Consider the following 15,000-nt stretch of genomic DNA (forward strand, 5'->3'; position numbering starts at 1 on the left):
GCAAATGCAGCTCTTCTTCTGGGTTTCCACATGTTTGGTTTGGTCTATCCTCCTCCTGTATCTCAGTCTTGGCACCGAATGCAGAGGGATGACGCAGGAAATAAAAGGTTGGAAGTGAAAAGTTTCACCCTCTGACTTGTTCAAATTTAATCCACTTACCTTAAAAAGATGCCTGTGTTCCCAAAAAATGTAATAATTGTTAATAAAATGCAGTTTGTTGTCAGCACATGCCGATAAGCCAGTTATTCAGTGGCAGTAATCTACTGAATCTTTCCTCTTCTGATGGGGGCTCAGGTCCACTGATGAAAACAGCTGCTTTCAGAGAGCTCGCTGGGTCTAACAGTCCAGTAAAGTCCTGTTTCACAACCTCAGATTGTTGCTTGGACACATCTTGTGACCCTGTATGTAGAACCATGGTTCTCACATCTGGATCAGCCACGACTTCCAGAATCTTCTCCTGCGGGTCATTGATCAGATCCTTAGGAAAGCAGAGGACTGTTCTTTCCACACATACATTGAACCTCATTTACAGCTGAATCACCAATAATCAGAGTTTCAGGTCCAGCCTTTAGCTTTCCCCGTGGCCTTTTCCTCTGACTGGTTTTCAGTCCTCACCTCGCGGTCCTGGGATAGACGGTCATCCCATAAAGATCCCGAGTCATCTGATAGCGGAACAAATCTGTTCTGTAGTTTCAGACATCATTGTTAGTTTCACATTCAGGTGCTTTGGAGGTTTGTTGTCAACCTTCCCAGTCTCGGTGGTCCAGTCCTGTTTCCTACCATGTAGAGGGTAGAAGAGGTCCTTTGTTTTGTAGGGAGCGGAGGCCGGTCGGTCTCATCAGACTTCAGCTCGCTGCACCGGCCTGTGATACGTTGTCCTCTCTTTTCCAGAAGGCATGATTTACTTTTTGGCTTTGCACCAAGACAGATCCAGGGAGGGTTATTACCCGATGATTTATTGTAATTTATAGAGGCTACCTCTTTCTTGCTGGTGTTATCTGTGCCTTTTAGCCATCTGTTAGCTTGCTCGTCTCTGCTGTTTTTTTAACCCATGGGAAGGTTTTTTCATTTCCACACAATCCATTTACTTCAATATTGAGTTCAAGGCGGCAAACATTTGCTTCTATTGCTGTTATCTTCTTATATAGGACTTGATAGTCATTGTTAGCCTAGCGTTAGCACCTTTCCAAGCTGCTTAGCTTTAGCTGAGTGCTATGTGTAGGCTATAGCTGTGCGTAGGCCGTGCACACGGAGCGCTGAAGATAAAAGAACCATGATTAGACTAGAGGGACTACAGCAGGGCTGTCAAACTCAAATACACAGCAGGCCAAAATGAAAAAAATGGAACAAATTGAGAACTGGTTCCATGTTTATTAAAAACTTTTTTTAAAATGACCTTATTGCACATATTGAACCTGGAACTAAGAGAGCCTATTAGTTATTGCCTATAAAACAACATTAATCATTAAATAAATTTTTTAAAAGTGCTAAAATCTGTTGCATTTATTTCTTATGTCTCTTTATGCATCTTTCCTTTTCAGAGTAATTTCAAGAGAAAATATTTAACAACAGCCAAAAATAATCACCTCATTTTAAAAAATCAAATGTCCTGGAATAACAAGAGAAGACATGCAAAAAACTAAACTGCTTTGAAGGTCAATTTTCTACAAGTATGAATATTAGAGTTATCAGGTGACTAAAATTTAAACAGATTAATCACAGCTTACAAATGAATTAATCACGATTAATCATGATTAATCACCATTCACGACTATGCCTGAAATCTGACCGTTTTTACTGTATTGTATCAACAGAAAAAGTCAAAGTTTACTTGGGTTTTTCTTCACTTATTTTACATTAGATTATCACTTTATTTGTAATAATCAGTTCAATATTACATAAAATCAAGAACATAAATTTTTTTTATCTCATCTGAGCCCCCTTTTCCTGGTCAGTGCCCCTGCCTGGCGCCCATTTAAACTTTTCTAGTTCCGCCCCTGCAAAGCTGAAGCATAAATCCTGAGAGAGGAAAGTTCCCCTGATTTCTATCTCACAGCCTGTTTATAACTTCTGTCACTATATTAATGGCCCCTAAATGATCAGACCTCTGTCTCCAACATCTGCACAGCACCAGTGACTTAGAGAAGACGTCTCCTTGTTTCCGTGACAGTAACATGGATCTGATTGACATGAGACTGGTAAATGTAGCTTACTTTAACTAGCGCGTCCAAGAACAAAACTTTTGGTCAAATTTGTGACAGTGTGAACCATGAACCACTAGTTTCCATCTTCTAAATAATACGTGAAAATATTTTTTTTTTAAAGCTGGAAAAGTTAAAGCATCCTCATCTCCCACTGGTTTGATGCCCCCAAATCCATGCATAGAGCCGGTCGACTCACTTTTTCCATCCTACCTCCATATCTCGCCATCATTAATGACGGATGCTGCACGTACGTTAAATTACGACTGATACAGCTGCCAACCTGTGATGCCACAACATGAACTTAGATTAGTAATTTTACTGCCATCATAAAATGTGGTTAATATTCAACATTTTTTCTCACTTACAGTTTCCCTTAAAAACTTTAAAAACTCTGGCACCTAATGGGTTAATAACTCTGTCCTGATGTTCATTTCTGTCCTGGTGCTTTTTACCTTTTATTCTGTCACTCCAGCCCCACTGTCTCCACACAGCTTTACATCTGAAACATATTCTCTGTTTTCACTCCACTTTTCCTTTAGCCATTTCTGGGGGATTGTTGACAAAGATGAGCTCCGTCAGGCGGCTAGAGAACGAGCGAGGTACGCGCTAGCAGGCCGTGATTAACGCACCCACACACTGGCAGTGCATTGTGGGACTTGTACTATCATAGTGGTGCGTGAGGTCTATCAGCGGACCAGCTCTGATTAGATATGATTATACGGATCAAAGATAATTCATTTACAGGCCGGATGTGTATATTACTATACACTTACTATACACTTAGGGGCTGAGTTATGACGAGGGCAAAACTGCTGCGCTATTTAACATTTGCTGCGCAGTTTTGCTCTGGTTATGTTTCTACGATTAGCGCCTGATCTATTAAGACTGCTCCTGTTATCATTTGCGGAGCAAACAGCAGTATTTAAATGAGGATTTAGCGGCGCTGTTTGCTCTGTCATGTAAGGTTCTGGAGAGCAAGGAAACCGCAAACGCAAAATTAACTTTTATCCGATAGAAGTTGAGACAAATAAAGGAGACAAATAAAAATATTGCGGAAGTCGAGGAAAAAAATCTAAATGTCACCAGAAATGCTGCAATATAGTTTCATATTCAAGTTCAATTTATTTATAAGGCACACTAACAACAACCTTTAGGAACCAAGGTATTGTACATATAAAAACATGCAAGGAACAAATAAGAAATAATAAAGGTTTAAAAGCTATAAAGAAATAATAATAATAATAATAATAATAATAATAATAATAAAAGACAGGCATGATAAAGTCTTTAAACTTATCCAGCAATTCTAATATTGCAACGCTGGATCGTCTCCACAATCCTCTTCTCTGGCATTCTAAATATATTAATATAATAGAAAAAAATGCATTATCTTAGTCGCCTTTCATGGTGTCTGTGCCTCCTCCTTAAAATTATTACTGCAGCCATTGCGCGTATACTGTTGTGCCAATTAGCACCTGCTTTTCAGAAACGCTATTTTTAGAGCAAACATAAACACCGCAAACTATTTGCGGGCTACATGAATCCCACTGCTGCGCAAACCAGATTTATTTGCATAGTCTCCTCCCACTAATGTGCACTTTCTGGCCGGAACGCCCATAATGCATATGCAGTAGCTTCAGAAACGCAAAGTGGAGAGCGGCGCAGTTTTGCCAGGATAACTGACGCAGTTCCATGTTTGCGGCTTTGATAGATAAGCTTGGGCCGATTTTAGCGGAGCAAAGCCGTCTGCACCTGTTTTAGTACACGCAAAGCGTTAATAGATCAGGGCCTTAGTGTATAGTAATAGTGCTGTGCGAGTGTGTGCGTGAATGGGTGAAGGTGACATGTAGTGTTAAAGTGCTTTGAGTGGTCAACATGTCCAGAAAAGTGCTGTATAAGTACAGTCCATTAACCTTTTAGCGGCGATGTGATGGCAATATTGATGCTAAAGGATCATCTACAGTTAAACTTAGTTAATCTCCTTAATACATCTCTTAAAAGGTTAAGAATCAACTAAAAATGTCAAGTGAAGTTAATTTTTCGGTCATCATCTTCGGCATCTTTAAAAGAACATCTTCAAAAAATTTAAAATAAAAAGCGTTTAAAACGAGTATAAATAACTAATCCAGCTGGTGTTTCTGTGGTTAAACGGCAGCAGGAATGAAGAGTCCGTGAAGGTCAATGTGGACGGGGACGGGGATGGAGGCTCGGGCAATCTCCTCAAAAGTTTTGGCGTTGAGGATGAGCATGAACGGAGAAATCTCAGGATCCGGAGAAACGATAGATGACAAGATGACTCCTAAAGACATAAAACAAAAACCAACCAGTCAGACCTGGAGAAGAGACTGTCCTCTATACCCAGATATATGTCTGTGTGGTTTGGAGGCGAGGCCCTCACCATCATCCTCCTCCACTGCCCCTGGAGAGGCGACAAACACCGGCTCTGAGGGGTAGCAGTTCTCCTGATGCCACTGGATGTGGGTTCTGGTGACGATGTCTACCTTGGCAATCTGGTGGACGAGAGGAAAAGTCTGAGCCATGGGGTGACTCCAGGGGGTGGAGTCAGTTTCATTCAGACAGAAATATTTCAGTAACTATTTGGTGGATTGAAATTTGTTTGTGTTCCTCATGGGATGAAGATAACTTGATTGTTGTTGCTTAATGAGTAACGTGTGGTGTGTTAGCATGCTAATACTGGCTAATCTTGTCTCGTCTTTTATCTTGTCTTTTAGATCTCTCTCTCAAACTTTGTTCTTAAACCGTTTCAGTTAAAGAGACAGGAACTAGAAGGAATAGTTTTAATTCTATGAAAGAAGAGTGGCATCATCTGTTTGTGTTGTGTGTTTGCGCGCTTGGGTGTGTGTGTGTGTGTGTGTGTGTGTGTGTGTGTGTGTGTGTGCGTGTGTGAATGTGTGTGATTCAAAATGTAAAGTAGATAGCATTTGTGTTATTCTACTCTTACATTTTTAATATATGTTTTTACATTGTAAAGCACTTTGTATTGCATGATAATGTATGAAAAGGGCTATACAAATAAAGTTTGAATTGAATTGAATTGAATTAATGTTGGCTTGAATACTTTGGCTCGAGCTGATCATGTATAAAGTTCCCTGAGATGGCGGTTTTCTGAATTTGTTCTACAATGTTTAGACATAGTTTGTCTCAGACTGGTGAACCTCTGTCCATCTTTCCATCTGAGAGACTCCGCCTCTCTGAAATGCTCCTGTTATACCAGTCATGTTGCTGATGCTAGTTAGCCTCATGGTGTTGCATTCACCTTGTTGGGATGAGGAGACCACTCCAGCCTGGAGCCGTAGAAGTATCTGTACTTCCTCGTGTTGAAGTTGTAGTTGATCCCAGGCAGCTCCATCCCTGTGGACAAGCCAGACTCCTTAGATCTGGAAGATTGAACAGTTCTTCTTGAATGTCAGACGACTGTATGACAAACCTTTGAAGAGATGGTCGGGCTGGCAGTAGACCGATCCGTCCTCCTGCATCACTGCCTTCGCTGTCGTGTCCGTCAGAGTCACAAGGTTCATTCCTCTGGGAGATTCCTGGGAATACACAAGTCATGAGATGATGAGGTGGAAGATAAAGTATGCCTGGTTGAGTCCATGTCTTTAAAGTCGTACGTTGTGGGCATTGAGCGGCAGAACCAATCTCTGGCAAACTGGCAGAGAGAATTCCTTGTGGTTCTGGATGAAGCTGTTGGTTTCCTGCTTAATATTCTGGAGGTAGAACATTTCGTACAGTTTGCTGTCCTCATAGGTGATCATGTCAAACACCACGTGGCCGTCATCCTCATAGGCATTGATGTGGTGGAAAACCACCAGAGCGTCGCTATAGAAACGGGTGGAAATTTCCTTTCCTGTCTTTTTGTTGATGAGATGAAAAAATGTCTGAAAAGAAAGAAAAAAAAATCTGGATGTGATTATACAACTACCACTACTAGCATTCAGCAGATTAACGTGGCACATGTTTAAAAGCAGTGTAAGTCAGTTCAGTTTGGGTTTCTTGTCTGGAAGCAGGATGTCTGGTGACATCTTTGTAATATGTGACGTTAAGTACTTATTTCAGCCGGATTCAGAAAAACTTTTTCATCCATTTACACCTGACCAAAAAAAGTCTACACCTGGATTTAACTAGGCAAACAGGTAGGAGCTTCCTATTGGATGATTCCTGCGGGGTGGTCATCTTTCATCTACAACAAGTTATTTAACTCCAACTGACGCAATGAGCAGCTTCTCGTGTCTTAAACCACCATGTGGAAAGACACATCCGTGGTCGTGGAAGTCTGTTGGTCTGTTCCAGAAGGCTCAGATCGTTGGCATCAAGCAGAGAAAACATCTAAGGAGAAGCAGAAACTACTAAACTGGTTTCAGAACTGTCCAACCATTATTAACAACTGGAAGGATGGTGGGGAACCATAATCTTCCAGGAAGAAGTGTTCATGATTACGTCTCAACAGCAGCATCTTACCAGCAAAGCGAACCTGCAGCAGGTGGAAATAAAGAACCAGAACATGTCTCAGTGGGAGGAATCTTTGAAGAAATGTTTGTTCTAAAGGTGTAAATATGTTGTACTGTTAGAGACCACTGCTACTGGTGGTCCTCCCCCTGAAAACCGTGGGTCTGGTGGCCTGAATGAGCTTTGAATGAAGCGTGCGCCCTCTGAGGGTCATCAATTAAAGGCCAAGCCATGGTAACCAAAAAGGAACCCTGTCTCTATCTATCTATATCTTTCTCCGTCCATCTCTTTAGATCAGCTTTCTCTTTCTCTCTCTTTAAACTCCCTCGGCCTGTATGGACGGGGCTCAGCTGATCCCAGTTTTACTGTTAGCCAACCAGAGGCAGTGGAGGTCGGGGTTCCTGAACCTGGGGAGGGGCTTTAATAAGGTATTAACTATTTTAATGAATACCATGTTCCTTTTCCGGATGGAAATTAGCATTTTGCTATAATCTGGTATGTTTACATTCATGCTATATAAGCCTGTCTGTTCATTGGCATGCACTGTCCCGCTCAAATAAATAAATAAATAAATTTTCATTTAATTTAATGTCAGTACTTGTGTAGTTTTGACAGATTTATTGATTATTCCAGACAAAGTAGTGATGTGATAATATTTATACCAGAATGAGTGACGGGGGCACAGCTTTTCTACCAGGTAGAACTTTCTTTAGGGAGTCTGTATCAGACCTTTGAGACACAGCTAAGCTAAGCTAAACGTTAGCCTGCCCCCGAGCAGGCTAGTTCTGGTGTAAGTTTGAATAACAATAAATTATTTTTGTTCACGTTAAAATGACCCTAAACAATAATGGGCTGCGATATAAACCCTGAGGAACCCCACAAGTTCCTAACATCACCCTAACCCTTTCTTTAAGTTTGCTTATTGCCTTTTAAGAGGAACGTTGGAGGACTTACATTATCATCCTTGTCAAACTTTAAGCAGCTGCCCCAGCTGACCCCTCTAAAATATGCGGTTGCCAGTTTGACGACATCCAGTTTGAAGGACTGCTCCACGAACACGATGTAGTTCTCGGTCATGCCGAAGCTGTGGAAGTAGCTCGGGAACAAAGAGGAGCGGAAAGGAATCGAACAGACCTGCTGCACTTTCCTGAGCGCCGGCTTTTCACCATCTTTATCTGAAAGACACAGAAAAGTTTGATGTCCAGGTCAGTTACACAGATTTTAGCTTTATAATTAAACAACTTAAAAATAATCAAAGTTAGGCAACCTGTAAACTTTACATGTTTTACAAAGTACTAAATTTGAGTCGTCTGTTTTTAGATTTTGGCTGCAGGGCTCGTTCAAGGTTCACGGGTGGGAAATTTCCACTTATATACAGACAATTAGACCGTGTGCCATTAAATTCAAAATAAGCTCATATTTTTAATATTAGTCCCTGAAAACAATAGAAAAAAAAGAAGTCAAGTTTTAAATCAGTCATCATTGCACACTGAACTGTTCCTTCATGTGTGTGTGTGTGTGTGTGTGTGTGAGACAATACGACAACAATAAACAAAAATAAATTCAGCCATAAGAATGATGACTAAACAATGACCCAACAAACTCTGTTCATCCACCTGAAAAAAACTGAAATATCAAGACCTGCTCAGTTTTAAACTTGTTTAAATCATGTAGAAGTAAAAGTGATCAATAACCAAACGGAACCATTTGTGTTTACGTTTGGACACGTGTAAAGTTGTTATTGTAATTCTATGAGATCAGCTGGAGGTGTTGATGTGTGCTAATTCTTGTGTTTTTTCATGCATGCTTTAAATTTCTGACTGAAGGGCTAATGGCTGGGTCTGAATGTGGCTGTGAGTCGACTAAAAAAGCCGTTCTTGCTTTACACTACGAGTCTTGACTGTTGACGTGAAGCAGCTTCCTTAAAGGGTTCCAGCTGCTCTGGGCGTGGGTGCAGTAGAAATGTTGCAGGTCATGTTGACATCTGTCACGCTGCCAAACTCTTTGTAGGCCATCAAGTATCTTTTACAGCTCAATCAGAGTGCTGCGTTATGGATCCATAAACCCTATCTAACTGGTAATTACAGACAGGAATGACCTCTGGAGCTGAAGCATAAATTTAGAAGTTTATGTAACTCAGCAGATAAGATTTAATCTAAATTTTTAACACTTCTTTCTGAGCTTTCCCAGTCGATGTTGATGAAATTTCCATCACCGCGCTTCATAACCGGAAGATTCTTCATCTTCCTTTCATTCTTCTTCATTCTCATCTTGCAAGTCTCGTTATGTTTCTACAAACCTAACAGGTTAACTTTTAGTTGTAAGAATTCTTTTGAAAGACAAAGTGTTTCTATGGCTTCCTTGATCCAGCGTTTGAATGTTGCTCTCCGATCCGATGATTGTCCCAGAACATGACCTGGTTTTGTCTTTCGCAGTGGTCTGAGAAGGCCGATTTTAGGTTCACCTGTTTCTGTCAGCCTCCGGGCTGATAAAGACGCGTCGGATGACATTTTCTGAAGAAGCCAGAAGTTCCAGTCGAAACATTTGTCTGATCAAAAGAATTCTTACAACTACAGCTGGAATAGACTGAATGAAGCTGGTGACGCTACTAGCAGGTTAACGTTGCAGCTTCCAGCTGGAGTTTGGTTTTTGCTTTGCTCTGCTTCCTTTTCCAGGCTGCCTACAGAAAAGCCCTCATGTTGTTGTGATGTGTGATTACAGTCGAGTCAGATGAACCGTGAGGATCATAAAGAAGGAAACAGGTCATACCCGAGGCATCGGCTGGGACTTTGAAGATGATGTATTTCGGCCGGCCAAGGCCAATAATGGCTGTTCCCATGTTGTAGGTGTTGCCCTCGTTGTCGTAGTGAGGGTGAGCCGTTGCTAAGTTTAGAGCGATGTGGTTCCTGTAGTTGATCTGCAGGTTAGCAGAAACGTTATCTTACATACCGAGCTTCATTTGCACCATGCGATTGTAAGAATCAGACGTATGAGAACTCACCCTGCCAACAGTTTCCAGCGTGTTCGGGTCGACCTGGTTAATGTAGTTGATCTCTGAGGAGGCGTAGTAGTCCTGACCATAACGAATTATGTTGATCAAGTTGTTGTCAGTGAAGTCAGGGATGGCGTTGCAGAGGTGAGTGAATGCCCTGGTGAGAGGTTATTAAAGAAAATAGAAGTTTTAGTGGCTCCACTAGCATGAGTGAGTACAGCCATAATTAATCCAAAACACACACGACATCATCTGCTTGCAGCCGTTCTAGCCTTGAAATGAAATGGTTAAATTCAGACTAAAGTAATCTTTTCAAGACCCAGGACGATATAAACCTATTTTAAATGCAGTGAAATATTTCTCTGTGAAGGTTTACACAGACTTGAACAGGTCTAAATGTACTCTACATGCAATAAAACATCTTCATGTATACCAGACAGACCCCACGTCTGTGTCTCTTAAATGTTGTTAACAGATCTGGATGACCTGAATCCTCTAAGACTTCAGAATTTACATTTAGGAACATTTTTCTGAAATTGTTCCAGTTTTAGATCCAGTTTGTCTCAGATTGATGAACCTCTGTCCATCTTTCCATCTGAGAGACTCTGCCTCTCTGAAATGCTCCTTTTATACCAGTCATGTTACTTTTCCAGCCTTTTGTTGCTCCTGTTCCAACTTTTTCCAGAGGTGTAGCTGCATCAGATTCACTATTAGCTCATATATTTTCATCACATGATGTGTTGGTGATCTTCTACTGCAGATAAAATATGACCTGATGAGATCTGCTTTTATTTATGTTTTACACAGAGTCCCAACTTTGTAGGGATGGAGGATGTAGGTCTGTTCATTTTGGACTGAAACAGGTCTCTCAGGTTGCTCTGGAACAAACTGATGTATCCAGCCTCACACAGACAGCGGTTCTCTTTGCTTCCAGACGGACTGAAGCTGGTTTCTACATGTCCTGGAGGTACAGTACCTGGAGAAGATATTTTTGCATGGATCAGGGTAGATCATAGTCCCAAACTCGGATACGATGATCCGGTCGGCCTTGATGTTTTTCTTGTAGGTTTTGCTCTTCAGAAACTTGCTTCTGTAAGTCACCTCACCTGAAACATCATGACAGCTGGTAAATCATGTGACATCATCTTTTCTAACACAATAACCTGTGATCTGATGAGTCATTGGTCTGACCGTTGCTGAAGGTGAAACTGTGGATAAGCGACAAGCCGTCAAACCAGTGCTTGTACTCTGAGTCGCCCACAGAGAAACGGCCTGGTCCATTCCTCAGCAGAGTGCCTTGCAGCCAAGTTGGGACTGAACCTGCAGGTCAGAGGTCACACTTATAACCAGCCTGAAGGCCCATTAATGCTGGACGCAGTAGACGGATACGCAGACGGGCGGACAGTTTCATCCATCGCCTTAAATTGGTCCGTTTTCAGGGAGCTTAGCTGTCCATCACTTGATGCACAAGATGGAGAAATACCACTGGAAATCATGGGGGTAGTGTTGAGCAGAATAACTGACATGCAACCAGCGAAAGAAACAAACCAGGGAAGAAGAAGAGGATCAGGAGGGGAACAAAAAAGCAGAAGAAGAATAAAGACAAGGTTGACAAGTTGTGCGAGCATTTGAATAAAGACTGTCAGCTCACAGGGGTGAACTCAGCGTTGCCCCCTAGTGGAGAAATTAACAACCATGGCAACGCAAAACATGAATAAAGTATGAGGACAGCGACGTATGACAATGTTTGAAACAGACGTGGCTATTTATGTAAGTAAGGGAGCAGAAATAGGCTTCTACAGGAAAGATTTTTTATAACTCAAGCTTCACCATGCGGTCCACGTCAATCAGACATACACCTGCACTTAAACCACATGAATGCTCAGCCAACCAGCTACGATGCGGATGTACTTGTTTAAACATGCTCCAAAGAGGACAAACAGAGAACCCAGACTGGATCGACCTCCCAGATTTGAAGGATTTGTCTTTGGTTGATTGTTGGTTGTCTGTCAGGCGAGGTAGGTAATAACATTACAGATTACACTGATAAAAAAGCAGACTGCAAGAGTTATTCGTCAAAATGCAAAGACATGGTGCCGTTCGCAGCCCCATGTCTTTGCACTTAAAAGAACAGCATGGCCCCTTTAATAATGGCAGAGCTGGAGAGAGAGAGAGAGTGAGAGAGAGAGAGACAGAGGTGCACAGCTCAGAGGAGGGGGGAACCTCGGAGCTGAGGAAGTTAGCAAAGAGAAACTTTCTGAATGTTTTGCTACCAGCTTTAGCAATAAACAGCACACAGCTCTGCTGGTTCCAGTAGAGTCCTACGTCTGCTTCGCCACTGCTGGGTAACATGAAGGAAGCTAACCCTGAAGCTAGCTGCTGCTAGCTGCTGGGTAAAGTGAAGGGAGCTAAGCCTGAAGCTAGCTGCTGCTAGCTGATGGGTAAAGTGAAGGGTGCTAACCCTGAAGCTAGCTGCTGCTAGCTGCTGGGTAAAGTGAAGGGAGCTAAGCCTGAAGCTAGCTGCTGCTAGCTGATGGGTAAAGTGAAGGGTGCTAACCCTGAAGCTAGCTGCTGCTAGCTGATGGGTAAAGTGAAGGGTGCTAACCCTGAAGCTAGCTGCTGCTAGCTGCTGGGTAAAGTGAAGGGAGCTAAGCCTGAAGCTAGCTGCTGCTAGCTGATGGGCAAAGTGAAGGGTGCTAACCCTGAAGCTAGCTGCTGCTAGCTGCTGGGTAAAGTGAAGGGAGCTAAGCCTGAAGCTAGCTGCTGCTAGCTGATGGGTAAAGTGAACAGAGCTAAGCCTGAAGCTAGCTGTTGCTAGCTGATGGGTAAAGAGAAGGGCGCTAACCCTGAAGCTAGCTGCTGGTTAAGGTGAACAGGAGCTAAGCCTAAAGCTAGCTGCAGCTTCAACCAGGAGGAGTCACCTCTCCTCTGCTTCCAGAGTTCAGTTTGGAGGTGGAAGCAGGAAAGTTTAGCTGTTTCTGTCTGAGTTTTCTCCGAGTCTGAGTTTTCTCCGATAGTGGAGGCAACAATGGAGGTTACTAAAGCATTAAAGAAGCTGCACTTCAGATGCAAAAAGACCAGATGGAAAGACGACAAAAATAATAATAATAATAATAATAATAATAATAATACATTTTATTTAAAGCGCCTTTCAGGGCACCCAAGGACGCTGTACAAACAAATAATAAAAATAACTTGTGTTGTTGCTGTGGGTGCAATGTTTAGTTCACCTGGCAAAGAAGCTGCCCCAGGTTCAATCCTGAGGTCTCCCTGACTCATTTTCTCATCTACTTGCTAAACAATAAAGGACATTACAGCCCACAGAATGTTAAAAATGTACATCCATCCATCCATCTATTTTTTGCTGCTCATCCAGAGTCGGGTCGCGGGGGCAGCTGCCTGAGTAGGGAAATCCAGACTGCCCTCTCCACGGCCACATTCACCAGTTCATCCGGGGGGATCCTGAGGTGTTCCAAGGCCAGCCGAGAGATGTAGTCCCTCCAGCGTGTCCTGGGTCTTCCCCGGGGCCTTCTCCCAGTGGGATGTGCCTGAAAAACCTCACCAGGGAGGCGTCCAGGAGGCATCCTGACCAGATGCCCGAGCCACCTCATCTGGCTCCTCTCTTTGTGGAGGAGCAGCGACTCTACTCTGAGACCCTCCTGGATCACCGAGCTTCTCACCCTATCTCTAAGGGAGAGCCTGGCCACCCTGCGGAGAAAACTCATTTCGGCCGCTTGTATTCGCGATCTTGTTCTTTCGGTCCCTACCCACAGCTCATGACCATAGGTGAGGTAGATCGACCGGTAAATCAAGAGCTTTGCCTTTTGGCTCAGCTCCTTCTTCACCACAACAGACCGATGCAGAGTCCACATCACTGCAGACGCCGCACCGATCTGCCTGTCGATCTCCCGCTCCAATTCATTCTCTGTACCGTTTAGTCCATCATGGTAAGCTGGAGCCTATCCCAGCATTTTTAGCAGGTGAGAGGCAAGTTCACCTGGACAGGTCACCAGTCCATCGCAGGGCCAACACAGAGAAACAAACAACCACACACACACACACACTTCTAGGGAGAATTTAGAGTGACCAATTAACCTAACATGCATGTCTTTGGACGTGGGAGGAAGCCACAGAGAACCCGCATACACGGCGAGAACATGCAAACTCCACACAGAAAGGCCACCTCCCCCAGGTTCGAACCTCCCCCCAGCCGAGACTCGAACCAGCGACCTTCTTGCTGTGAGCATGGAATCATAAATAACTTTTTTTTTTATTTCAAATTATAATAATGGAATCATTAAAATAATTTGAAAAACATCAAATAAAAAATATTCTTAGTTTTATGGAAATAATGCATCACTTTTTGCCTAAAAGACTATTCAGTTTACTGTATGTAGGTCATGGTGTTTTGTCCTGAATTGTACTAAAAGTACTGAACAAAGTTTACTGTTGGTCAAAAAAGTGACCTTTTAAACTTCCTTTTTTTTTAAAAAAAAAATCTGCATATAAGCTTTTCTAGCCCCGACAACAACCACAAACTGAGAAGGAAGAGGGTAAAGAGTGAAATGACCATGACTCCCAGCTTATCTCTAAGAGCTGGAAAATGTGGCATTTCAACTTCAAACCGCTCTCCCTACCTTCACTTTTTACAGTGCGGTATTCAAACAGCTGGTGCTATTTCTTCTCTATATAAAATCATGTGGAGATTCTTTCTGGGTTTTTATCAAGTTAATAGTTAATAGATCATCTCTAAAACTCACCTGTCACTTGTGCCTTCACCTGCTCTGGAGTCTCCGTTCCATTTCTTGAGATGACAGACTGCATGTTTCTGCAAAGACCCTCACAGCTTTCCCACAATCCCCTGCTGCTGCAGACTGAGCACGCTCCAGCTGAGGCCAGCTTGCTTTATGCAGCCTCCGCGAGGCTACGTGATCCTGTCTGCGTGTACGTAACTTTATGTTATGTAATGGTGCTGCTGTGAACTTTAATCTGCTCATCGCTGTGAAAGACTGTGTGTCTGAGCTTCAGTTAGGCTGCAGTTAAACTAGAAAAAAACTTCAGTACATTTATGCAAATTGCACAACATGAGTGTTGGTTTTATTTAATTCGGGTCATCACAACATGCTCCTGGATGAATCTTTGAACTTTAACTTGAATGAATAAAAAGCTGATAAGAGGTGAAACATTATGACACAGGTCTGTTATCTCTTATCTAAATGAGAAATTAGCAACTCCCTGTGGTTAAATAGCACTGATTGACTTTTATTGACTCAAAGTTTAAAGTTGTCCTTTATGTTCTATAACTGAGATGTTACCACAATCTAGAGCAGTTTTTTT

The 15,000-nt window shown here is 42.5% G+C and overlaps 1 protein-coding gene across 1 annotated transcript; it reads right to left on the reverse strand.

Moving 5' to 3' along the window:
• Window positions 1-4,226: 4,226 nt before the first annotated feature.
• bco1l (beta-carotene oxygenase 1, like) lies at window positions 4,227-14,553 on the reverse strand. The gene is made up of 11 exons (XM_041978792.1): window positions 14,424-14,553; window positions 10,855-10,983; window positions 10,640-10,769; window positions 9,673-9,820; window positions 9,441-9,588; window positions 7,626-7,840; window positions 5,837-6,103; window positions 5,653-5,758; window positions 5,482-5,576; window positions 4,603-4,714; window positions 4,227-4,503 (listed from the first exon to the last, which is right to left on the reverse strand). Exons 1-11 carry the CDS (start codon window positions 14,485-14,487, stop codon window positions 4,349-4,351), a joined length of 1,569 nt encoding a protein of 522 aa, XP_041834726.1. The 5' UTR covers window positions 14,488-14,553; the 3' UTR covers window positions 4,227-4,348.
• Between the last annotated feature and the right edge of the window lie 447 nt (window positions 14,554-15,000).

The sequence above is a fragment of the Melanotaenia boesemani genome, chromosome 24 (assembly GCF_017639745.1).
Source record: "Melanotaenia boesemani isolate fMelBoe1 chromosome 24, fMelBoe1.pri, whole genome shotgun sequence".
NCBI classification, from domain to species: Eukaryota; Metazoa; Chordata; class Actinopteri; order Atheriniformes; family Melanotaeniidae; genus Melanotaenia; species Melanotaenia boesemani.

What these genes read in the sequence shown, in the direction of transcription:
- bco1l (XM_041978792.1), bottom strand. Translation starts at nt 14,487, where the DNA reads ATGCAGTCTGTCATCTCAAGAAATGGAACGGAGACTCCAGAGCAGGTG. An exon ending in CAGTTTCACCTTCAGCAACG is followed by an intron (nt 10,770 to 10,854) that starts GTCAGACCAATG and finishes ATGATGTTTCAG; the next exon opens with GTGAGGTGACTTACAGAAGC. An exon ending in GGTCTCCTCATCCCAACAAG is followed by an intron (nt 4,715 to 5,481) that starts GTGAATGCAACA and finishes CTCGTCCACCAG; the next exon opens with ATTGCCAAGGTAGACATCGT.